General features: G+C 40.4%; 1 protein-coding gene across 1 annotated transcript; it reads right to left on the bottom strand.

Annotated features, from left to right (window-relative positions):
• Positions 1 to 145: 145 nt before the first annotated feature.
• LOC136759062 (aryl hydrocarbon receptor) lies at positions 146 to 25,716 on the bottom strand. Its single transcript, XM_066713878.1, has 11 exons — positions 25,398 to 25,716; positions 23,953 to 24,016; positions 22,812 to 22,996; positions 13,385 to 13,458; positions 13,107 to 13,196; positions 12,486 to 12,582; positions 8,117 to 8,250; positions 6,874 to 7,064; positions 6,640 to 6,746; positions 4,717 to 4,858; positions 146 to 4,362 (listed from the first exon to the last, which is right to left on the bottom strand). The coding sequence occupies exons 2-11, from the start codon at positions 24,006 to 24,008 to the stop codon at positions 3,537 to 3,539; spliced, it is 1,902 nt and encodes a 633-aa protein (XP_066569975.1). The 5' UTR covers positions 24,009 to 24,016; positions 25,398 to 25,716; the 3' UTR covers positions 146 to 3,536.
• Between the last annotated feature and the right edge of the window lie 305 nt (positions 25,717 to 26,021).

Below are 26,021 nucleotides of genomic sequence, written 5' to 3'. Positions count from 1 at the left end.
TTTTTAGTGCCTGGAAAACAAAAGTCCCTTCTGCTCTTGCCTATACTATCCACTTGTTTTATTATTTCACAAAGCGTTGTGTTTAGATGTTCAGTGATGAGATTAGAGTACTTATTTGAAAATAAAAAGGACTGATTACATTAAATGGAGTACACATCTTTAATGTGCTAATCAGCTCCAACACAGAAAATGGTTTTAAAAGTGAGAAAAAAAAATTCCAGGAACATACTATGAAAGCAAAAACATTTACAAAGAATTAACCCAACAAAACAAAACATAAAATACAAAATTGACTTTTTGTTTTCTTCACATACATTCTGGGCATAGGAAGCATGTCACATTAAAATAAGCACAAAGAAAACAAACAAACAAACAAACAAACAAAACCATGGAACTGTCCTGTTTCACCACAACACCTTTGCTACAGGTATCTTTATTATCTTCATTTGCTCTGTAAAAAACAGATTGGACCCTGAACTCACAAGATATTCACAATTCCCTTGGAGGCTTCAATAATTTGCCTGCCTGTCTGCCACACTCAGTATTTTGAGAGGAAAAAGATGTTTTCAGTTTTTTTAACAGCACCCTTGTATGTACATTCACATCTCAACTGACTGAAAGACAAAAGCAGCCAGACAAGAGAGGACTCCAGGCATTCTCAATGTCATGCATATTTCAGATGGTTACTAATAACATGATCTTAATTGACAATATTACACATCAAAGGCACTGCAAAAGACAACAGCAGTGCTTCACCCAAAGAGCAGTGTGTGTGAATAAACACTATTTTGAAAGAGGAAAAATCTTTCTGGAAGATTTTCAAAGCTTTGCATTCCTGCTTGCTTTGTTTATAGTTTCGGGCTGTTTTTATGTAAAAGGAACATTTAAAGTAACAAAATCTACAACAAAAACAAAAGAGGAAGGTTGGAGTAGGGGGGACATTTTATATTCAGCTAAGCATTTTAAAATCGACCTACAGGCTTCTCAGGCCAAAAGGCTGTAACTCCGGAAAGTCCAAAAACATGAGCAGTGCATATCATTTCCTCTCACTACAATGGCACCATGGCTTTGTCTGTAATTACACTGGAATGTGTGTACTAGAATAGTAATTAGCTAACCAAGCTCTGCAGTCTGAATGAGACTCGGGTCAGAGACTGCAATGGGGTGCTGCTCTCCATCCTCGGCAGGAAGCCAAACAATGCTGCCAGGACTCCGATGCAGGACAACAATGCTTGAAGCACAAGTCAGGAATAGAGCAATGCGGCAACACTGTGGCATGGCTGCTTGAACACACTTGACCTGGACAACGAGGAGTTGCAGCAGCAATCGGTTTGTATTGTCCTACCATATCAGGCTTAGGACTGTCTCTGTATATATTCAGTCTTAGCCAGACACTTAATTAAAAGTCAGATGTTTCTGATGCTGAGAAATAAAAGCTGCCAAATTTCAGTGCTTTACTGAAAATCACAAGCTGCAGCGGCGCCTCTTGTCTGAAGCTTGAACTCAGATCAATGACCGGTGAATTATTTAGTGCTTGTTGGCTGGGGAGGAGCATGACTGGGGTGCAGCACAGCCCAGGATCACACGAGCTCTGCAGGCAGGCCGCAGTGCAGACTGGTGTAGGGATCTCTCCAGCGGAGGGAGGCTTCGGTTTGTGTTATCCCAGACATCGTGGAAGCACTTGGAAGCACTCAGACTGTTTGACATGAGCCACACGCCCTGCCGAGACTGCGGAGAGGCCGAGCAGGAGGGCGCACCCACATGGGCTGGAGGGGGCCATAACAAATCACAAGGTCCATTCGTCTGGCTACAAACACAGAGGGAAAGGTATGCAGAGATCACTACAACCCACCCGACATTCAAAGGTGTAAATGGAGATTCAACTGGGAAATGAGATTCTGTCTACACTGGGATTCCACAGGTTCCCACATCAAGATTTATGGGTCTCTTCAAATCTGATTAAGACTCTGAAAAAGGGTTCAGCACATAAAAGCCAATCACTTCAATTATGTCCTTATTTTATTTACAACAATAGTTCTTGTTGTCTTCTTTAACTCAGAGCTCATACTAATTAAGGTTAAAGGTTGAAACATTCGAGACTGGAGTGCGCTCTGCCACAGTCACAGAAGATTCCTGAATGACAATTATAGAAGCTTCTCCACATTTCGCAGACATTCTTCTCCCTGGCTTGCTCTAAAATTAGCTTATTTCTTAGAGTGAGTTCATTATCGTTAACACAACTGCAGTGTTGTCTTGGATATAATCATTAATACTGTCATTATGTTTTTGGTTTTCATTTTAAAATTAAACAACATTGAACAAGTCTTGCAGGGATTCGTATATAAGCCTCCTGTATGATTTATAGGACAGTACTTTTGCGTACAGGACAGTGATATTACAGATAGGATTTTATTAGTGGAATGACCTTGTTTTGCTGCAGTAGCAATGTCAAAACCTTGTGGAAATGCAAATCACTACGCTAACAGAATACTTTCCAGTCTAAAAGGTGTTTTAAGCTGCACTGCCTTCTTAGACACCTACTGTCTGCTTTCTATTATTCATTAAATATTTATTTTTCTGGTCATGATAGCTATACCCTAAAAGAGATTTTGAATGAGCGGACATACATGGTGAATGCTGTTCTTAGTGTTTCTTTGGTAACTGTAACCAGTGAAACGTCTCCATTCAAGCACTGCATTGTTAAATATGCCTGCTCATACACAATCTCCTGTGTTATCTTCTTAACACAAAACTCTTAGTATAGTGATACTTGTCTTATGAATACCACCCCTTGGTATAAACCTTCATACTATTTCACTGAAAATAAGATTTAACTGTAATCCTTTTCCAGTAGTAACCCTCCACACACCATCATCTAGAGAAAAGTCTAAAAACATTTTGGATGCAGGGGGGAGGCAAATGATACGATCACATTTGTTACTGGATTATTATTTCTTTAAATATATAAATACAACAAAACGTACAACTTACACATGCTAAAAGCCATTACTGTGTCTTAAAGTTGAAAGAGGAGAAGAAAAAGCTTATCAGTTTATATATTTAAATTATATATGGTTGCATTTTTCTATTTTGTTAGGAAAGTCACAATTAATCTCTTCAGGTAGGATTGATACCATTAGATACAAGGCGGTATCAAGGAGTTTGAGTGCGAGTCCATAGGCTACCTTGTTTAGCCATCAGCTGAGCAGCAAAGTAGAAAAGCATTGACAATCTGTTGCACCAGTCTGCAGAAATTGGCTCCCATTTGTGCTGATGAACTGAGATATATTCCTAGACATAGTGCGGAGTTTTGTTTTTTCTGGCTTCCCAGTGTGAAATCCACACAACAAATATTTAGAGGAAACTGTTTCCAGTGGAGGTGATTCAAACTCAGATCCCCTTTGCGATGTGCTCTTTCAATGTGCTGCACAAGGAAGGGGTGAACAATCCTCTGAGTCGTTACTGCGGCGTCAGAATTTCACATTCAATCACTCCAGAGAGTTGGCACAGACAGACAGAGGCACGTGTGAAGGTCCTCACTTGGGGCTGGTCCAGGGGATGCTAGGGAGAGGCAGGGTGTGCAGGTCTGGGACCCCCCCAGCATGGAGGACTCTGGCAGTGGAGAAGGGCTCAGAGGTCAGGGAGTCTTCCGGCGGGGAGACCAGCCACCCCTGGTGTGGAAGGGAGGACGAGGAATGGCTCTGCTGGGCACAGTCTGAGGACAGAATCATGAACAGCTGGGAGTCCATGGCAGAGCGGTCTGGGAGGGGTGGGTGGGGCATAGGGGGCCACAGGTAGGAGGCCAGAGAGAGTGGGGGTGAGGTATGCGTACTAGAAAGCCCATTGCTGGGCAGGGTGTGCTCTCCCAGGACACTGGCTTCCATGTGGGATTCAGGAGCAAACTTGTGCATCCCTGGAGGCACAGATGCCAGGCTAGACTGGGCCAGGGAGGGCTGCCTCACTGCCGGTGGCACTAAGCTCAGGAGATCTTCAGCAGTGTTGGGGGCTTCCAGTCTGGCGATAGCCTCGTCATTCAAGATGATGTCCAGATCATCCTGGCACAGCCCGTAGTGCCACAGCAGTTCCCAGATGCTGACGTTGGTGGGAAATTGTGGCCAGGCCTGTGGGCAAGGTGCCTCGGGAGGCCGGAAGATGTAGGGAGGCTCGTCCTTGCTGATGTTTGCCCCTATGACGGTGCTTTGGCAGGGCCCCTGGGCTTTGTGCCGGCTCTCTACCTGCTGCAGAAAGGCACGAGCACTAGGGTGCAGGACGTCAGTGCTGTCATAGAGCAGGGACAGGCTGTCCAAGGAGAAGCGCTCTTGTTTGGCTCTCTTCAACATGTGCTCCTCTCCCTCGGCATCCCTGTGGGCATAACAGCACCAATGAAACACTACAACAAACTGCTGTGCAATGGAGTTTCACACTCACTCTCATCCATGAAATAGATAAAGATGCAGAAACTCTGTGCTAGCAAGGTTATTGTCATTCAAAACTAAGTTCCTAGAAGAGACACAGTACAGCTGACAGGTCATATTTTACAGCATCCAATATTTTAAAAGCAACCACTTGCCAACCAAATTAAATGACATGTATAGTCTTCTAATGCATGTATAGCAAAAGAGATGCTAATTTGTTCATTTGATGTAATACTGATGGACACTTTCCAGACACGTGGTTCAGGGACAGAGAGACAAAGAGAGAGAGAGATCAACTGACGTTATGGGTCTCTGTGTGGCCAGAATGAAGCTGGGTTTTCCTTCTTCGTAGACTAAGTGTGCGATGGCTCTAATCCAAACCCAGGTGTAGTTCTTGGTCAGCAGCCGGAAAACCGTCAATCCGCTGTTCCCATTCTTCATTACTGAAAAAACACAAACAGACACAATGCCGTCTGTGGAATTTATGAAAATGGAAGATCCATCAGTTTTTCAACGAGTTCATTATCTTTGAAATTCTAGTTTTGATTTGTTTTGTGTGTATTTCTTCCCTTACATTTAGATTACCAAGTCTTACAACAACTAATACTACTACTACTATTTATAATCATCATCATCATATTAATAATAAATCTGAAAATAAATATGCAGATATTGTTTTAATCTTTCCTACCCCATTTAGGAATCTCAAACTGATATTCAAAAAGCCTCATTCCCACCTAGTAAGTTCACAGGTCTGTTCACTAAAAGCTTTTTTACTCTCACAGTTAATCGACAGATAGACAGGTTAATCTGTTGCTTGTGCAGAAGTGCTTTTAATATTTGTGTATTTTAATAAGTGTTATTGGCAATGGAAGCTGGAGGTCACCAGTCAAAAGGCTTCCCCTCAAAGACAAACTTGCCTGCTGGACTACAGGTGTGAATTTGAGTGGTACAATAGGAGCATTCAGGCCCCCGGGGGGACCCAGCTGGAACTCCATTGTCGTCACTCTGGGCTCAGTCACTGCCAGGAAGTGCCACCTCCCCTCCCTGCGCTCTCAGAGGAACACACCGGAGAACAGGAAGTCTATTTGTGGGAGCCTCAATCGGGAGGGTTTTCCTGTCAGCACTCTGCCTGACATTCCTGATGAAGGGTTTATTCGAGACTCAAAGGGTTTATTCACTTCCTCACAAACACAGAAGGGCTAACCCATCGACAGGGCCAGTGAGAACAGACGTGAGGAGGGACAGTGACGCAGCACAACGCCTGGCACAGGCCGCACTGTCTGAGCCAAGGTTTCTCAACCCTGCTTTCGTAAGCAGAACTCTATTCACTCTATTTGCTTGTACAATAAAGAGCTGCTTCTTTATAGCTGTCTAAACAACTCTTTAAAGGCTACCAATCATTGATGTGCAGACACTGCTAGGAACTCCAGTGTAACAAACACTCTGGTAATAAGTAGTTTAGTATGGGTCTAATGGCTCAAACTGAAGACAAACGGTTCTAAATCAAGGGGAGTTTGAAACTCACTAATTGTCTCACAACCAGCAATTCAAGGAGCTGAAAATAGAGCCAGCAAACCATTCAATCAAAGGGTTCAGGTAATTAAGAATTCTGATCAAATTCAATGTAAGACTTGAGAATGAGCTAAGGAAAATTTGAAAAACGTGTCCATGGATTCACAGCCAATGCTGATTTGATAACCCTGTTTGAGAAATAAACTCCCAACCGCTAATAACTCCCTTTTTTGACTTTTTCACATTTTGTTGTGTTACAGCATTCATTCCATTAATTTCAACGGGATGTTTTCCCCTGTGATTTACACGACCTACTTATTACTTCGAAAAGGGAAGATATGTCTTGGATAGAGAAGTATTCACCCCCTGAGTCAATACTTAGTAGGACCACCTTCGGCAGCAATAAAAGCTGTGAATCTTTTGGGATCTGTACCAGGTTTGCACATCTGGATTGTGCAATATTCACCCATTCTTCTAGGAAAAATGGTTCAAACTCTATCAAGTTGGATGGGGGTCATCTGTGGATTGCAATAAATTCCATTTAAATGCATAAAAAGTTCAGGTTGTAACACATCAAAACTTGAAAAAGTCAAATGGAGGTGATTACTTCCTATAGCCATTGTGTTTGCGTGTGTTTGTGTGTGTGTGTGAATTTGTAGTATTCAGAGCATTACTTAAGAGCCTCCAAAGCTGCCCTCTACAAACTCACACTTGATGTGTCCTCCAGCACAGTAGAGCAGATCCTCAAAGTGAATGTAGAAATATCCTGTTTGTTCCACCAGCTCCGTCACACTCCAGCCCAGGATTGTCTTCCCTCTGCAACACAGATCACACACAGTGGCAAGACAAGCCCTGCCATCTTAGCCTCTGACTTGCAGAAGAGCCATATAAATCAAACCTTCGACCTGACCTGCGTGCCGGAGCAAGAGAATGCGCCACTCACTTGTTGTCAACCCAGGTGGGTGTGAAGTCCAGCTTGTGCTTGGTACGGAAGGCCAGGTTACGGGTGCGGATCTCCATTATGGCAGGCGGGTGGATGGGCACAGCGATGGCAAACAGAGCGAGCTTTGCCAGGCTCACTGCTGGCTGCCCAAACTCCTTCAGGGCCTTCAGCTTACCCTGAATCTGCAAGGTCTATAGACACAGGCAAAGAAAAGACACTGTTCTGCATCTGGATCCAGAACTGGACAAATGTAGGGCACATGAAATGGAATAGAAATGCTTCCCAAATACTTCTTAATTGCCTAAATTTAATGGCTCAAAACGGGTGTCAAGCATTTGTGAACTTCATTACTTTGTGAACCCCTGCCTTCCCAAAATGGGCTTCTAATTAAGGCTCATCAAAATGTAAAATCACTTTAACAACACAATTAACTGAGGCTGAGGGAGTCTGGGTTTTGGTTCCTCTGAATCACCAGCAGATGGCGTTAAAACATACAGTGGCTCCATACAGTGATCACTAAGACTACATCACAGGAACTGGCACCAAGACACTGTGCCAAAATACAAAGGCTAGCCACTACCTTCAACAACAGGATGAACTACATGCAACACGATAAAACACTGGGTTACATACCAGTGTTGCACAAGCTGTTGTTGTTTTATCCAAGCTGAATATATTAGCTTTAGCAGTGTGCACTTCCTATCATTCAGAATGCAATTATATTTGTATGTGGCTTTAAAACAATGATAGAAAAAATGAAATACAACATATATGAAGAACTGCATGTTTTCCCTGAGTGTCTGTGGACGAGGTCACTGTCTTACTGTGCTATAGTTCAACCTTGCTACCCAGAAGAACAGGGTCTGATAAGAACCACTTTTCACCAGTAGTTTTGGGCTAATACATTACACAAGACTAATATAAAACACTACACATACCTCAAGTTATCTCTCTGGATTATTTTAGACTATTCAAAATATTTATAAATTACCCTCCACCCTCCACCGTTTTTTTCAATAATATGGGCATGAACGGTAAAATAAGTATATATCTAGATGTGTGTAGGCATCCTGGATTAGGGATTTATCAAATGTGTTTTCTATTTAATCATCAGTGCCTAAGGGCCAGAAGAATGGAAGACTGTCAGACGCTGGGAGTTAATGGAGAAAGTCAGGTCTATTTGGGGTGTTTTGTGCCACGTTAACACTGATTTAGCGAGGCTCCAAAGGCTGGTTCTACTCACGAGGAACCCAGAGGCACAGTCAAGCAGGCAGCGCATTCTGCACACAAAGCTGCGGTCCAAACAAATCGAGGGGTCAGTGGTCTGCTGGCCTGGTTCACACAGGGCTGCTGCTCCATTAGCCTGCCCTTTGTCTCCTGTGGAAACGATGGAACAGAAAATAATGTTCTGGGAAGCCAGAAAAGATGGAGCACACAGAGACCATGAGAAACAACTCCCTCTCTTTTAGTGAATGGAAGTGTGATCCTTCATCCACCAAGTGTAACTCAATGCTAATTCCTTTCTCAATTGTATCCTGTTTAAAAATCACATTTTTTTTTTCTTTGGAGACACGGGGGTATTGTTTGCCATAGTTTAAATATTAAAGGCAAAGCATGAATGAACTCTGTGTTATCTGTCATCGCAAGCTGTTTTCAAAAGCACCACATTCCTACACAGTGAGGGTCAGGCTGAGGTCCTGCTGGTGTTGTCGTGATGCCGGTACACGTGTTCTGCTGCCGTGAAAGGGGACGGCACCCATTAAAAGGCCTTTTCTCCATGCGATGCCGAGAGGGTTTTTTCTCGTCTCATTCAGCTTTCAAGCTCAGATCTAAATTGCCAATGTGTTTCTTGACGTGACTTTGACATAATTGGACACCCTGAGACAGCTGGACCTTTCAAACGTGCCGGGAAATCACAAATTGTCTGTCATTTGCATTTCCCATTGTTAAAGGTATTTGTTTCTCATGTGGAGCTGTTTGATTCAACTTGAAGTTATGCTGGTTATGTCACATATCCTATCAATAGAACAGCTTTCCGCAGTTCAAGCTACTGGATTAGACTGGATGTACCGGCAAGTGTTTTCATAATAATATAGATTATAGATTTATAATAATAAAGGCTATTATATATCTATATAGATTAAATGTTCTACGCCAAACAGAAAAAAAAACAATGGCCCACAACAACCCAAGGTTTCAGTCTTTTCTACTTTTGACATATTTAGGCAGAAGTATTTTTGCAAGGGTGTCACATAATCTCTACATTGATTGAAATAAATAATAAGGATTCAGGAGGATAGGAGCGAGTGTACTAACTCTTAGAGAGTACTTCCATTTTTTTAAATAGCAAATAAGAACAAAACTCTGCTCATACACTTGCCCACTTTTTAGCAATCACCCCATTTGAAGTTTTGAGTTGAAAGTAAAATATTCTCCAATAATTTCTCTGGTTTAAAAACGGGAATGAAAATGATCCTAATTGGGAAACATTCTGGTTGTGTGTTGATACATTTGTATGCCAAAAAACAAACCTACATCAGTATATCTTCAACCACACTGGATAATGTATTTTATGGATGAATATCATTGCCCCGGTTCTAAATGTGAGTGCCTTAAACATTAACCTTTTTTGGGGTGTTGAGCTCTCACCTTGGACAGCCAAAACTTAATTTTCTTTTAATGAGAATTTTTCTTTTGTGATCTGAAATTAATATTATTATTATTTTGAAATGCCTTGCTGTAGTAAGTTGCATTTTACCTGTTACACAACTACTTGGTATTTGAACTCTACTGTTATATGTGAAGCATGTTGGCATACACTCTCCCCAGTGTGAGTCACAGAACTGTTAAAACCGTTCAGGTCAACTCTTTACTGATTGGAGATTAACTTGGCGAATGCTATATCTGATTTTGGGTTGTATTGGTGAGCCAAGCTGATTAACAATTGTGGATTGCAAAATGCAGCTGCATGAAAACAGTTAATTGTGTTTTGTAGTCATATGAACAAATCTTTACCACCCTATAATCTACCAGGGGTATAGGGTCATGCTGACAACACAATACATAACCACAATATTGGCAATCACTCCCTACACTGGAAATATATCCAGGTCTGTTCAATTTACAAAATTATTTGAATATGTGCTCGGTCCTCATGATATGCGGAATGAGGTTCCTTTTCCATTTCAATCACACAATCAGTAGAGGAACCGTCATATCACATTTCGTTTTAATAAGTGACGAACAATGAGTACTAGTGTGCTTTGAAACCCCACAACATGCACATTTATATAATTATTATTATTATAATTATTATTATCCATTTTATAATAACAATCATTTTGGTGTAAGAGAATACATATTCTTTCAGCTGTGGCAGAAGAGAATAGATTCTTGCTTTAATTATTCCGGGTATTACCTGGCGCCAGTATTTAATTGGATCAATAGGTGTCCTGTGTTTACGATTTATTTTTTGTTAGCTTCCCATTTCTTTAGAAATGACCGGAGCCATGTTTCTTTGGTTACTAAACTCGAAAAGAAGGTTTTGTGTTCCAAGATGAAGAATAATAAAACAGATAGGTTCCAATTACAGCTTGGAAAGACAACTGAGAAACACAAGAGAAACAAAGCATCTCAGTTATAATTCCCCTGCGTGACCAGGTTTCTAATACTTTAACAATAGTGTTCTACTGTCCTACTTTTTGGTCCTGTTCAACGAAGGCTAAGGCAGTCTTTCTCTGTCTATAGTTTACATAACTCTCCCGTGGAGCACTGGGCAAAGGTGCTTTATGCTGTCAGCAAGAGAGGGAGAGAAAGAGGAGGGAAAGAGAATGAGAGAGAGGCGAGAAAGAAGAGAGAAAAACTCTCCTTCCGAAAAAAGGGATGTGTAATTTACAGGAACATTTTTCTCATTCCTCAGCTGCGTCTCCTGCCTTAACCCTCTGTGTGCTGCAGGCAGTGTCATGTTCTTGCTGCTGCTCTCTGACAGACAATGACAAGTAATGACAAGGCCCTGTATAACACACGTAAGTCTCCTTCTTACAGAGAAGTTTGAACCCTGCTTAACCTGGTTCACACACAAGCTGTCAAAGTCATTGGCTACTTTTAATTTTTAACTTTTAAAATCAATCTTCAGAAATCAAGACAAAATCACATTTTCATATGTCTGCCAGATAGTAAGACTCTTGCTCTTCTGAGAAACATTTCACTTGTAGCTCGACCCACCTGTAACATTCTGTTTTATATCAATCATGTAACCTGGCTTTTCAGACACAGTTTGAACTGAATTAAGGAAAGGTGTTAAACATTTTAAGGATTGTCAGAGTCACTGTGCCTCGTAATCCCAAAACAGGACAGATTTCACAATGTAGACGGATGATCACACACATCAGGTGCTGAAAACTTAATTGCTAATAGACAATGGCAGAGTAAGAGGTGATAAACACACTTGTTAGTGCAAATGTGTCCCTGTTGCAAAATTGCAATTCAGTTTCTTTAGCTGAATGTGTAACCCCTGAAGGTAATTGTTTCCATTGATTCTAGGAAATGTTTAAAACCTGTCCTGACCAGAAAGCTCAGAGAAAAGTAAGACCAAGGGGATGAACCCTGATGGTATCATTGTTTTGAAAAAATATCACTAAGAATATTTTTCCCTCTGGAACAAGCGGAAAAAGCAAATTAATAATAAAACCGAAAAAACAAGTGCTGCAAAATGCTTGAAAGGCCACAGCACTTCACAATCAAGAAACTTACATTTATGTTCACATGACTGTAAAAATGAAAATGGCAGGATAGACTGTCATAAATACTACACTGTCCTTGTGCATTCATATAATAATAATTTCACATATACAATTGTGCTTCGGAATTTCAGGTGAAACACTGGAGCTGGTAGACACACACGGCTGATGTTTTAATGTCTGGAATGAAACGAGTAGAACAAGATAGTTGCCATTTTTTTTATACATTAATCCGAGAAAGGAATGGTTTTTCTCAGGCATTGTCTAGAAACAAGTCATAAGAGCTATTGCAAAACCATGTAATTATTATTCATGTTGAAATAAAAGTAAAGGCTTTTATCTTTTAAGGTTTATCTTAAGCCTTTAAATCATTATCTTGTGGAAATTATTTTGTTCAAAGTACTAATTAGGCTAATCGCATTCATTAGAACTCGGGTTGAAAGAAAATCAGAAAATACTTAATGTATCATTATCTACCCCTGCTGTGTGCTCTGAGCAGAGAGACAGTTAGACTGACGTTACAGTCCAGAGAAGGAGGAGGAACTTTCGGCTGGTGCAGAAAACTTATGAACAGCCTTTGCCTTTACCCTATTTGTGGATCATGGAAAAAAGCGGGAATATGAACTGCAAAGTTTGTCAAAAATAATTAAAGAAACATGAACAAGAGGCTGATTGTATGGGGGGGGGTTAGGGTTAAGGGGGTGTAATGACAATGATACTTACACCTGTGTAAGTTAGTTCAGTTAGCCTACGGGGATGAAAACTGTGAGCAGTGTCAGATGATAATTTGGAAAGAATTGACCTAACTTTAAATACTCAGTTTTGCTAGACGTCTGAAAACAAGTCTGTTTCAGGTGCCGACAAGAGCTGTACCTGTGTCCCGTGCCAGATCATGGGTCAGCTGTCTGGTGAATTCAGCCCTGTCCTCCGTGTGAATGAGATCGAAGATGCTCTGGTTGATGACATCACTCTGCAAGACAAGGCTTGTGGTCACTTCAAGGAGACTTTGGAATTCCATCATCCTGGTTTTGACAAATCTAAGAGTCCACCTTTCTCTCTATCTCTCTCAAGACAAGGACCTCATTGGCCCATATTTCATTAAGGGGATTGTATTTACTGAAGGCACCCAGATTCTGCAGAGCAGGTAAAAGCTGACCATCCAGCATCCTCTCTTGATTGCAGACAAAGCACATCTTCTAAAATGACAGAGTAAAAAGCAGTAGCAAAAGCTAAAGGATGTACTTGTTTTATGATGCTTTGAGTTGGAGCTCAAAGATGTTTACATTTTTATTATGAATACTTTTAATACTTACATATTGTAAAACCTGTATTTTGTACTATGTATGTAAAGTGCTTTGAGTTGCACTGGGAATAAAAGGGGCTCTGTAAATAAAATGTATTATTACTTAATAGTTATTTAATGTGGACAGTCATGAATGTAAAAGAAACATTTACAATAAAACTGTAAGTACAGCCCAGTACTAGTCAGTGTACCTGGTAGAAGCCAAGGTGATCTTGGATGTTATGGGAGGTGTAGAAGACAGTCCCGTCCCCAGTCATGACCAGCACAAAGCCATTCAGTGCCTGGGGGGGAGAGGGATGTGTGTTAAGAACAGATTACTGGACATTCCTAAGGGCAAACATACATGCAGTGCTTTTGCTAGATGATGACTAGTTATGCCAATTCTTAGTTCTCATAACTAAAGGGGAGCTTAGTTGGAATGAAAAACAAAACACCATCCTCCAGCCCCCCAGCCCTCCTCCGTCTGTACCTGCAGCATGAGCTCTCCTTCTGGAATCTCAGTGGAGGAGGGCGGCTGACCATTTTGCAACTTCTGAAGAGAATCTACAACACACATAGACAAGACACGGATAAAACATTGATGATTACACTTGGTTTAAAACTCCCTACAAGCTTCTTGTAAGATTTGTAACATTAGTTTATTTTTCCTTTTGCTGAGAAAGGGCACTAAACAATCATGGCCGAAAATGCTTTGGGGTTATGTCCCAACGATTATCACATATTTCTAAGATCTGGATTAAATCTGAGGCCAGTGGCCAAGTGCATTTACAGAATCAAGACCAAGATTCTGAAATAGTATCAAAGTATGTCAGAATATATGAAGCACCCTCTCTCTATTAATAGATTCACAGCTGGGGACAGACTGCAACACATCATCACCAAGGAAATAGAAAGATAGACAATTTCACATGATACAATAACATAACAATTCCCCAATTCACAGCAGGTTGGAAAATCAGTCTAATGTCATGTGACATCTATCTTTGCAGACGGGAAAAGTACCACAAAAAATCTAGCATAAAAAGCTGAGCATACCAGCACGGAGCTAAGAAACTACTTGAGTAATAGATACATCAGCAAAAAAACTACTTTGGCAATTCTGTAATTATCTCACCCAAAGTTTTGAACCTCTAACCCAAAACTCAACTTGTGTCTGTTGATCCATCCAGCCCAACACACTGTGCCTTTCAAAGAAATCTTACCTGCATGGATCACTATTTCACAGTGACACAACTAAATCCATGATAATATTACATCCCTAACTAGTGGAAAACAAGTCAGTAAACCTATTTGCTTCATAGCAAGTGCTGGACTTCGAGCAGAAGGTGGGATCACCTTAGTCTAACACCGCTACACCAAGTTCTTCCAGTCACATGGACCAGCGATCAAAGTCACTCATGTCAAAAGAGTTTGAGGGTCATAGTAGAGTTCATATTCAACATCTTACAATTATATCTTAGGACACAGTAGACTACTGAAACTAAACCAATCTCTACCTTGAGAATCTTCAGGCACAGGGGAACAATCTTTAAAGCAGTATCAACCTGACCTATAGATGACTGTCTTCCATATATATATCAACTTCCAATGCCTGGCTTTACCTGCTATTGTCTTTGTCACAAACAAAAAAACAAAACCTGAGAAAAAAAATCTGAACAAAAACAGCAACAGCAACAAAACTCGCCCCCCTCCCTAAGTTGTTCCGTGACTACGTGTCCAAGGTCACTGCTGCACTCCTGATATGGGTCTTGTTGCCTTTATAACAATAACAAACAAAGCTAGTCTGGCAAATTGCCACATTCTCCGATTAGTTCACCGTTCTCACAGAAAAACAGCAGTGGGGCTGGATACCTGGAATTTGCATTAAGTAAACACGTAAGGTCTGTGGTTGTGCAACTTAGCAAGCGTGAGAGAAAGTAAAGAGACTGAGAGTGCCTGCAGGGGGTGAGACTAGTGCTAACCTCCTGTCCTGATAAGAACATTGATCTTCATCGACAAAGAGCTGGGCTAATTTCTAGAGGAAGGAGGAGGTTATTGGACTCATGCTGGCTTTACTAACAACAAGGCACCTCAGTAGATTATCTATTTTGAAGTTTACTTTTTGGGTGGGGATGATTCCTATCCAGAAGGGTTCCTTGTGCTCCCCTGGCTGTAGTACTAGAACTGAAGAGTAGCTATCGGGTTTGGATGACCTTACAGACCCTCATTAATGATCTGTTTCACAATATACAGCTCTAGAAAAAAGTAAGAGGCCACTACAAGTTCAGAAATCAATGTTAAGTGGTCTCTTAATTTTTTCCAGAGCTGTGTGTGAATACATCCTTTCTTGTGGGATTTTTATGCAACAAAATCATTTACCTGGAATGAGAAGTGTTTTCAGAAACATTTGTTCTGCACTTGCAAGTTAGCATAACACAAGACATATGACATCTTCATAAAATATCTTTACATTCTCTGGTTCCTTAACAACTTTTCTTTCCTTCTGTCATTTCTGTTGTTAAATCGCACAATTCGATTTTGCTGTGTATATTTGGGTACTTTCCATTCAAATGGAACTGAAGGCTTTTTACTGGTTAATTACTGTCACCTCACACATCTTATCTCATTTAAATCTTGCCACAAATACATTGACTATTTCGTTTTCCTGTCCTCGTCACAATGTACATCTGCTGTGGATAACTAAGAAAATTAAAATGAGAAAGGCACCTGCTGACACGTAAAACACTAATAATACATTCATGAATGAATTCAATGTAACTACATTCTTGGCAACAGCAAAGGTGGTTATATAAACGTTTAATTATTCTGTAAAACCCTAGGCTCTGACACAAAGAATACCATCAACAGAGAATTACAAGGTACTCCTCTTCACTTCCTTCCCTGAGATGGTTTGCGTGTTTCTGATTTTTTCTGGATTCCTATTGTGTTATGAAGCTATTATGATTTGTCAGCTTGGCAATTAACTAATCTGAACCTTAGTGGAGGAGAGAAGGGCAGCTGTGATTCTAGCCTGGTGTGGATTGGGGTCAATACCAGCCAACCGGCCAGACAGCCATTGGACAGAGTTGAATAGCACCTGTCTGCCTGACTTTAGAAAACGTCCTGATGTTAAATTCTGTTTTTTACATTTAAAATAATAGTGACTCTTGTATGCACTGCTGTTAAGGTTATTCCATGATGTGTGCAGATATACAGTACAGGGGAGCAAAAAAAAAAAAAAGGAAAAAAAAAGGAATTTTATGAAACTCTTAAAAAGTTGGACAAATGGAAAGGATTCCAAGGGGGGCTTTGAAGTGAAGTTTGTATAATATAAAATACAGGTAACGTGCAACCACAAAGAGTAGTAAGTAGAAATGATGGCATCTGTGCATGAAGCAAAGATACCGGAAATTGCTCAGTTGAGCTCTCCTCCATTTTATACTTTGTGTTTGCTAAAGACCATATCTCTCTACAGCTCAAATAAGTAGTTTTTCCATCTTCTCACTATGGCTTAAACAGAAATGTGCAACAAAGTTTAAATCCTGAATTACTGAATGTTGATTCTATTTAAATGCAAAATAGAGAGTAGAGAGTAGAACTCTCCCCATTTTTCCAGTTTTTATTTAAATTTACCCAGTAAAAAGTCCAGTAAATAACCTGAAATGGTACAAAGGTAAGCAGTAAACTGCCAGAGGTTTAAAAAAAAAAAAAAAAAAAAAAAGTTTAGATTACCATAAACTGAAAAATAATGTACATTTCAGAGTTATATTCTGTGTTACTACACCCTCTTAAGGATTATATGGCAGTGTTACACGCAGCTCCTGTGCATAGAAGTTACACTGTATTTCTACAATGCGCACATCATTTGAAAATGTATTCTCTTGGCTACCAGCACGTTTCATTCTCAAACACATACGATTGACAGTTTCCGTGTTGCCACCCTCATTCAGAGTCTTGGGGGTAAACGCACAGGCTGCTCCCGGGGGGAGGAGGGGGGTCTCATTCAGACGGTCACAAATCACTCAGATTACTTTGCAAATAGGCTTGTTTTGTTCAGAACAATCTAACGATGAATGCATTATATATTATTTAATGTTCTATCAAACACAGAGAAGTTCAGATCCAATTATGTAAAGTCGTTGTGTATTAGTACACTGTAAACAGTTTTCCATCTTGACATTTCGAGCTCTCTACGGGTGTGTGTTGCTTCTACCAAAACATGGATGGACTTGTTTTGATCAGTAGACTGTCTGGATACAGAATATGTCATAATTGTCAATATTGTCTTAGATTTTGTATTCCTACTCAGACCAAGTATCCCCCCACCCCCATTTCAGAATGCGGAGGGGGGCAGTGGGTCGAACCAAATTTTTCACATCGTTAGAAAGCTGAGGGTCTCAGCTTTCATGGGATACCAATGCTGGCACTTGGCAAACAACACAACAGTGAAGACTACACATGGGATTAAAGAGAAGCACATGGATTTAATGCCCTTTTAAGGGTACCAGAGAGGTTAGTTAGCTAAAGCGGTTACATTTTCTTAAACTAAATGATTACATTATTTCTTTTTTTTATCTGCAAATTGTTTATTAGTTCTATGCTTTAGTACACTGAGACATTAAACAGCGTACATTTCATTAAAAACTGGAATAATTTAGGTGTTCTAAAACTTTTGAACGGTAGTGTATATTAAAATTATAAATATTATTTTAAAATAAACAACTGTTGGGAAAAGGCAATTTATGCTGGTTTTGCAAAACATTAGCCTCCAAACAGGGCCATAAGTCCTGCCCGATTTCAAAGCAATTATCTGCACGTTTTGGTTGTGTGTTATACACCTGTGCAACCTGCCACACTCAGACACACACAGATCTTTCAAAGCTTGCCTAGTGCATAAAAAAGGAGTTTAGCTTTTGTTTCTTTTGACAAGGATTAAAAGAATTTGCAGCGGATATCCTTACTGCTGCTTGAATGCTCTAACCTGGGGCTGCTGGCACACTGCCATCCTGCCTCCCAGCCTGTGGAAGCAGCCAAACCCCACCCCTCTCTTGCAACAGGCCCCACCCCTCCCTGGAGACAAAAGGCAAAAACACACATGGGAAGTGATTGGTAGGCTGGTCTGCGAAGTAAATCCCTCCCATTGACCTATTAAAGGTCATTCTTATCACGCAACTGTCTTGAGAATGTCTGATAATGCTGTCAGAGCTTTCCGCATCACACATGCTGTAGATCCAGTTCAGTGTTCATAAAAGTACAAGAGGAGTTTAAGTAATCAGTCCATTCTCCCTTGTTTCTTACCATCTTTTCTTTCATTCAGTCATATAAAAGGAAGTTTACAGCGTTTATTTCAAGCACTAGTCTGTTACACTACATGGAAACAGTGAGGAACATAGAAAAGGTTCTCAATCCCTCAGGTGCCATTGATGTGTGTAACCAAACTGGAAACAACCCCCACTCTTATGGGGTAAGTTATTGGCTGAAAGTGATAATACCTGCTCTACTGGAAAGAACACCGAACACCAAACGTGTATATTACAGCTTTTGGCAGCACTACAATAGATCAAAAGAAAAGTAGAAAAAATGGAAACCAGTATGGCACCAGACACTACAATCACATTCACACATCTATCCAGCATGGGTGCTCACAGTTTAACCATGCCGTTTAAAGATTATGAACAGAGATTGGGTGCACTCCCTATGTAGTCCCTCTCAAATAAGGATAAGAAAGCTCATGTGTCCAAACTGCTATCTTGCTGGTCTGAAATCTCTCTCTCTCTAATATCAGTTATTCTTTCATTGCTGTATCAAAAGTGTAAAGAATGATCTACTACAATCAAGATATGTGTAGGCTGAGGCCGGCAGAGAGGAAGACAGAAGTGTAGTGTGTGTGCAGTGACATTAGTCCAACACCGCACACCTGACTGAAGCTCTTTCACAACGCTCTGAAGTGGCACCTGGTTTTCCACTCCTGTCTGGGACACCTTTAGGCAGCCAAGATAAACACCATCTGAACACTTTAACATTTTTCATCTTAAAGGTCTTTCCTCCTCATGAACAAAGCACCCTCTTAAAAAACAAAAAAAACAAAAAAAACAGCACAATGAGATATCTAAATATTGGAATGGACTACTATTCCTGGTAGGTGTGGGACTGTGATATTTAGCTGAAAATAGTATCTTCACATTTGGGAACATAGAGGCACAGACCTGAAACATAACCTGCCTGTTATGATCAAACACCACAGTGTTTTTCTTGGTGTGTTTCTTTAAAGCTTTATGAATGATGGCTGACAGACATTACCAGAAATATGTGTAAGCTAGAAATAGCCCTAAATTATAATTATGATCATCATTACTTGCTTTCTTTTCAAATATTTTATGGCCATTTTTAAAAGGTCTAGACAGATAGCACTACAGGAAATGGGATAATGATACATGCCACATCTAATTAGCTAGTTCAACGGAACGGTATACAAGAAACACAGAATCCAATACAAGCTACATTCAGTATGTAATCCTTTTATTTCAATTAAAATTAAATAAATCAATAAATCAGATGGTCTAAATTAGTTTGTTTGTGATATCAAACAAAAAGCACAGCACCTGTCAGGCAGCAAGCGGAAGTCAATAAAAGAGCTACCACAACAAGCCAAGAGAGAAAAATCATCATAATGGACATGCCCAGGCCTGTCAATCATCAGTCTGAAGCATCAGATGTTCATGTCTCAACTCTCACAGCATGTGCAGATACCTTTTCCCCTTGAGGCCTAGGCTTGCCTTACCACACCCTCAGGCAACCTGAATTATTCACATGGAGGAACAGGCAACATTAAACAATAAAAGCAGGCTTTATGAAAAGTCGCAGTCCATTGATCTCATGATTCAGGATGGCTCTTCTTCAGTGCAGACTGTGCACATGAAGGCCTGTATTTGTAAAGCATGCTGCAAAGCTTTGACAAATCAGTTCTGGGTTGAGTCTCATAGTTTCCAAATCAAAAAAGGTTTCTATCACACACACAGTGTTGGAGAGATGGATATACAGTTCTGGGAAAAAAAAGAGACCACTGCAAATTTGTCTCTACATGTCATTCCATTCCAGTGTCTGTTGAAGTCCAACACAGGCACACCTCAGTCTACTGAATGAGCTACTGATTAGGTGATCACCTGAACCAAATCTTATTTAACAAGGAAAAGTATAAAAACCACTGCTGTGGTCATCACTATCCTCTTGCAATAGGACCAGCTGGATGGCAAAAACAGTGCTAGTAGTACCTAAAAAGTAATTGGAATAAAAAAATAACTATGGACCATGCCAAAAGAGTTGAAAAGGAAAGTTTTGAGTGAGGAAAAGAAGGGTTCAATTCTGGCTTTACTGGCAGAGGGATGCAGCGTCGGGTTGCTTCCATCCTTAAAATTTCAAAGACGGCAGTTCATAAGAACAAGGTCAAGCAGCAGACATTGTGGACAACAAAGCTACAGACCGGCAGAGGGCGAAAACGACTTTCCACTGACCGGGATGACCGCCAGCTCATTCGAATGTCACTCAACACCTGTCACTAGACCTACAAAAAGAGTGGCAAACGGCAGTTGGAGTGAAATGCATGGCGAGGACGTTTTTTTGCATTATTCAAGATCAGACAACACTGCATCTGTTTGATTATTTTGACCAGTTGTCATTTTCTGTAAATAAATGCTCTAAATGATAATATTTTTATTTGGAATTTGGGAGAAATGTTGTCAGTAGTTTATAAAATAAAACAGAAATGTTCATTTTACCTATAAATAGTAAAACCAGAGAAACTGATAATTATGCAGTGGTCTCTTAATTTTTTCCAGAGCTGTATAGAGAGATACATAGCACGAGAGAGAGAAGAGGGGGAAAGAAGGGAGGGAGGGAGCAGGTGTGTGCTGCAGACGTGCATGCAGCCAGTCCATAGTTGCCAGAGTGGAAGATAGACAGCTCTCCATTGATTGAGATCTCTAACTGCTTGCACGGAAAGCAGACTGGCTTCAGACTTCACTGAACAGGAATTTCCACTTTGTACAGCGCCTGCCACAGGGGCCCAGAGATATGGAGGCAGGGAGGAAGGGTGCTTGAGTGAGCAGCGGTGTGTCTGACCTGACTGTCTCACACACCAGATCTCACAGCACTGTCACCACAGGGAGAAAAAACAAGACGACCTCACACAAAGCTCAAAACTTGGCACGTTTTGGCAATGTGTTCTGTACACCTGAACTACCTGACCGCTTTGTCTAAAGAGTATGCCCTTTCTTCACTTGTGTTTGCAAATATCCTTGTTTCCTTCAATACAGCTTTTCAAAGTTGTTGAATGCTGCAGGAAAGGTAAATGTACTTCTCTACAGAGTGAGTTTGTGGGGAAATTTCACTAGACATGCAATATCTTTATTCTCCCACTATTAACAATATGCAGCACTGACACAGGAAAGCAAAGGAGTGAAAGATCAGTGTGGATTTGTTATTTGGTGCTCTTAAATCACTTCTAGAGACTCTTGACTGATGATTAACTGAAAAAACAACACAAAACTCGAACACATGGAAGCCTATTTACCCTACCTTGCCAAACCAGTAATAGGTTGCATTTAAAATAACTTGAATACCAGCAATGACTGCAATCATACGATTCATAGTGTTGAGTTAAACACTGTGAAAGACTGTGGTAAACACAGAAAAGGCCTTGCTCAGCTGTTAACCCAATACAAGAAGCACACCAGTCGTGATATAAGCAGTTCATACAGGCCTCACACTGCATACATTTTAATTGAATTTACAGATTCCTTTCCAATCATTTACCCTTCTTGCCAATGGCATGTGTGTTATCAATTATACTTCCTAAATTTTGCATTACATCCACAGTTCTATTCTATGACTGTCCCCAGTCCACTGTCCCCCTCTCATCCATTACTTGCCAATCCACAATAAATCAAAGCTATCAAAGGCACACTCCAGCACACACAGTGGTAGCATTCACACCCTTCATCTGAAACAGTGTGATCTGCTGATTCATTAAGAGTCCTACATATTGTTGATTCAATTATGGTTATTGACAATGACACATTTTACAAAGTTAGTTAGTGCTACATAGTGAGCCCTGTGTCAAGTGCTTTCAGACAGTGAGCCAAGAACACACAGTGTGAATGACAGATTGGAAACAGCCATTTTGGAGCTGTAGGACTCATCCTGGAGCCTTTACTGACCGAACCCCTTAACAGTCCTTTCAACTTCATTGTTTCACCTTCCCATCTATTCTGCACTGTTCTACAGTTACATGTAAACAGGACTGCTTGATGCCATGTCGTGTAAAGAAATCAAAACAATGAATACACAACATTCTCCAATTTGAAGCCGGTCAAAGGGATTCTCCTACAAAAGCATTTGCTGACTAAGTACCGAAACTACATTGATGACTCAGCCTAACTGAATCCTAACACACCAGTGTTGTCAGTGGAATGGATAGATTTAAACATTATCCCTTTAATAGGCAGATCCACCTTTTCGACTTAAAAACTTGCTTCAGCAGGTCACAGTGTAGCTGTGAAAGTATTTTATTTTAAGTAAGAGAAACAGGGAGGAGGTGGAAAAACTGCCACTCATAGCTGCAAAGTTACATTTCTTAGAAATCCAACACAGCACAACAAGCATCTCTGTCCCTATGGATAAAACTAATCAAAATGTGTTTCACTCACCTCATGTTTTTTTATTTGGGCCGAGTAACAAGAAAATCAACAATCGTTTGAGCGTGTTTTGTGATGGGTCATTTCAAAACGCTGCACAAAAGCAGTGAAGGTGCACATTCAACACTATGTGTCATTGAAAAATAAAACTGGCCTAAAAAGATAGCTTATATTTGTGGACAGAACTGCTAAAGTGGAGCAGAGAGAATGTGTGGGGGTCCTTACTGCTGAAGAAGGACTTGGCTCGCAGGTAGCTGACGGTCAGTCTCATGATGGATAGTTTGTCCAGCTTGGAGGACACATGCTTGGGGAGAGGCAGCAGGTCGGCCAGGTGCTCCAGCTCCACGTTCAGCTTGTCCCGGTGCCGCTTGGACGAGTTCGTCTTCACCTCCTCTTGGGAGTCCGTCTTCCTGAAGGAGCACAGAAGACAGAACCTTCAGGATTTATGGAACATATTGATGCCCATTCTCCATTATTTAGAGAGGATGAGGAGAGAGCATGGGAGCTGATAAGAAATACCGCAAGACTAATAAATCTGCCTGAGGTTCCTATCCAACCCATGACCATCACCTGTACTACATACGAAGATAAAAAAAAAACATCTCATCTGTGTGATTTCCACAAAGTACTGCCTAAATTCAGTTAAGTATTTGATAAAGCTGCACCAAAAATGGGCACAAACTCGTTCGACGGCAGCAAACTTGAAATCTCATCAGCATTCCTTTGGGTGCAAGTCATGTTTCGATCTATTAACTAATACTGGGGCACTACAAAACTAATGTGTGTTCATTTCCATAGCAAAATCTGCCTGCTGGCATTGAAGGATGGTCATTTGGGAAAAATGTCTGCTATTTCAACAGGCAGCGTTGAATAGGTGTAGTTTCCAAAAGCCAACATCACACACAAGCTTGCAACACTAACAGAGGAAGGCATTTCACAGATCGGACAAAATTGACCTGAAACAACTGAATATATTCTAGTCACCTGGAAATCATTTAAAACTAGTAGGAAGTTAAAATAATATATGTTCATCAGTCCTGTCATATTAAGTACATCAAGTGCAAGTTAATGGTCACAGCTTGGTTTCAAACTGTGAGAATTTCTTATTTATTTCTAATAAAGGCAATACAGTTGTGGATTGCTAGGTATTTAAATGCATGTGTTAAGATACATGGTTTACATCACAACAATAGAAAAATGAACAGTTATTAGCTTCAGAAGTGAGATTTTAGAACTCAATCACGTGTATTTTTGGGTCAAGGCAACTACTTGGTGACATACGGAAGGACTTTTTCATGAAAATGTCAGGAAAAACATAAACCCTAGGTGCACTAGGCATGGTGTCATTCGTGGGTTTGGTACTCACAGTTTGGGAGCCGGGCGGCTTCTTTTCTTGCCTGCGTAGACTGCCGGATTGACCATGGTTAGCCCTGTTGACTCAGAGGGAAGAGAAGTCAGAGAGAACCTTAGCACACTGCAGTCTGTAGTAAAACGTGGAGTAAACTCTTAAACATACCACTGATATAACCAATTCTGTCTTCGACTCAAACTCTGTATGTTTGGAATTGAGGTTTTTGGTCAGAGTACATTAAGAGCTAAATGCAATTAAAATGTTTCCAATGGCAAACAGCAAGTTACTTTTTACAATATGACTTCCGTAGAATGGATCTAACCAATTTGTTCTGGATTAGGAATATTAGGTCAGGACAAATGATGTACCCATCAGACACTATGTCCCTATTACATTTTGAGTTTGGAGTGCTGTATTGAAAACAGAAGACGATGGTAACTCCAAATATCGAATTTTGCCAAGAGAAGCATAACTTTCTGCCGTGCTGGTTGCCTGGTAACTGGCTTCCTTCAAGGTGCGCAGAGCCGAGTGAACAAACAGACCCTTACACTGCGGCCAGCTGGGGTCCTGCCGAGCTATACTGTGAATCACTGACAACATTAGTGATACCTTATGCATCATAAATCACCTTGCATTCTACCATAGTAACACTTTAGACTGATTGTTGGGCTTTAAGATACCACCTCTTTTAAAGCAACTGAATAATATACACTCTGTATGAATGTCTAAGTACACAATACACAGCAGTAAGAATAGTCCTGCAGTGCTACAGCCCAATCCCAAACTCCATCCAACTGCCCAAGTGCAATAGGACACATTAGACTCAGTGGCGATCAAGGAGTACAATTACAGCTGTTTATGTCTGAGTTGTTGGGGTGTCTGAGGCAATTTCTCATCTTTAATTTGCTTATTTTATTTGTCTTCACATCAGATAATAAGTTGGGGAACAGTGTGGGACTGTAGCTCTGCAGAGAAATCATTGTACAAACTAGAAAGCCATTCACACGTGTCTGGCTTCGCACCACAGCTGAATCAGCCGGGATTGTATTTAAATCTCCTGGCAGTGAAAGGAAATCTCTTCAATTTAGTATTTTTTTGGCTAATAAGTTTTTTTTTTTTTTTTTTTTAATATTATATATATATATATATATATATATATATATATATATATATATATATATATATATATATATATATATATATATATATATATTATTTCAATTTAAACCTCCCGAAAGGAAATTATTTATTCTATAGTTGGTCTTGGTAATCATTACCAAATCGCAAGAATAATACGATTTTACAAATTGTAATCAATGTGACATTATAATATTAATATCAGCTTCCTGCACATCTTTACAAGTATCGAACACTGACGTCGTTATCATAAGCAGGCAACATACATGAATACACAATTAAGGAGTTAATGAATTGAAATGAAAATATATGAAGGAACTTACCCAACTGACTTCCAGTTTTGTCCAGGACGTGTACAATATAAAGGCAAAGCAGTGCTAACGCATCCAGTGCAGACGGCGAGTCCCAGGCGGAGGGCGGCAGGTCAGCTGCTTCTCTAGGCTCGCAGCCTGCAGGATGCGCCGCTGCGCCACACCTGGAGTTTCGAGTTACTCACCTGCCAGGCTGAGCTCCCGTCGCACGGACTTCTCGGTCTCACAAGACAAACGAGAAAAGCATCATTTCCGATCTTTCCGACTAAAATAAATAAATAAGAACAAAATAGGGGTGTTTTACTATTGTATCTGGCAGCAAACTCGTCCCAGCCTTAACAACCCGCTTCATTATTATATGCGATACGTTCCTGTACAATGTAATTTGACTGGATGTTTAAGTTAGTCATGTAACCTCCGATAATGAAAGGCGGGAGTATAAACTTTATAATTATATATAATTACATTTACCTCTGTGCTATTTATTTCATAAGTGCATAATTTACAATTCGTATTTTATATGAAACGTTTGAACACTAAAGACGGTTGCTTACAGCGCCCCCATGTGGATTGTAACAGTCAATTTCATTAGGATATAAAATGATCACCATGAATCCCAGCACTCCACGAGTACTT

The sequence above is a fragment of the Amia ocellicauda genome, chromosome 9 (genome assembly GCF_036373705.1).
Source record: "Amia ocellicauda isolate fAmiCal2 chromosome 9, fAmiCal2.hap1, whole genome shotgun sequence".
NCBI classification, from domain to species: Eukaryota; Metazoa; Chordata; class Actinopteri; order Amiiformes; family Amiidae; genus Amia; species Amia ocellicauda.
Note: the sequence above shows the minus strand (reverse complement) of the source record. Positions and strands in the feature narration are given on the sequence as shown.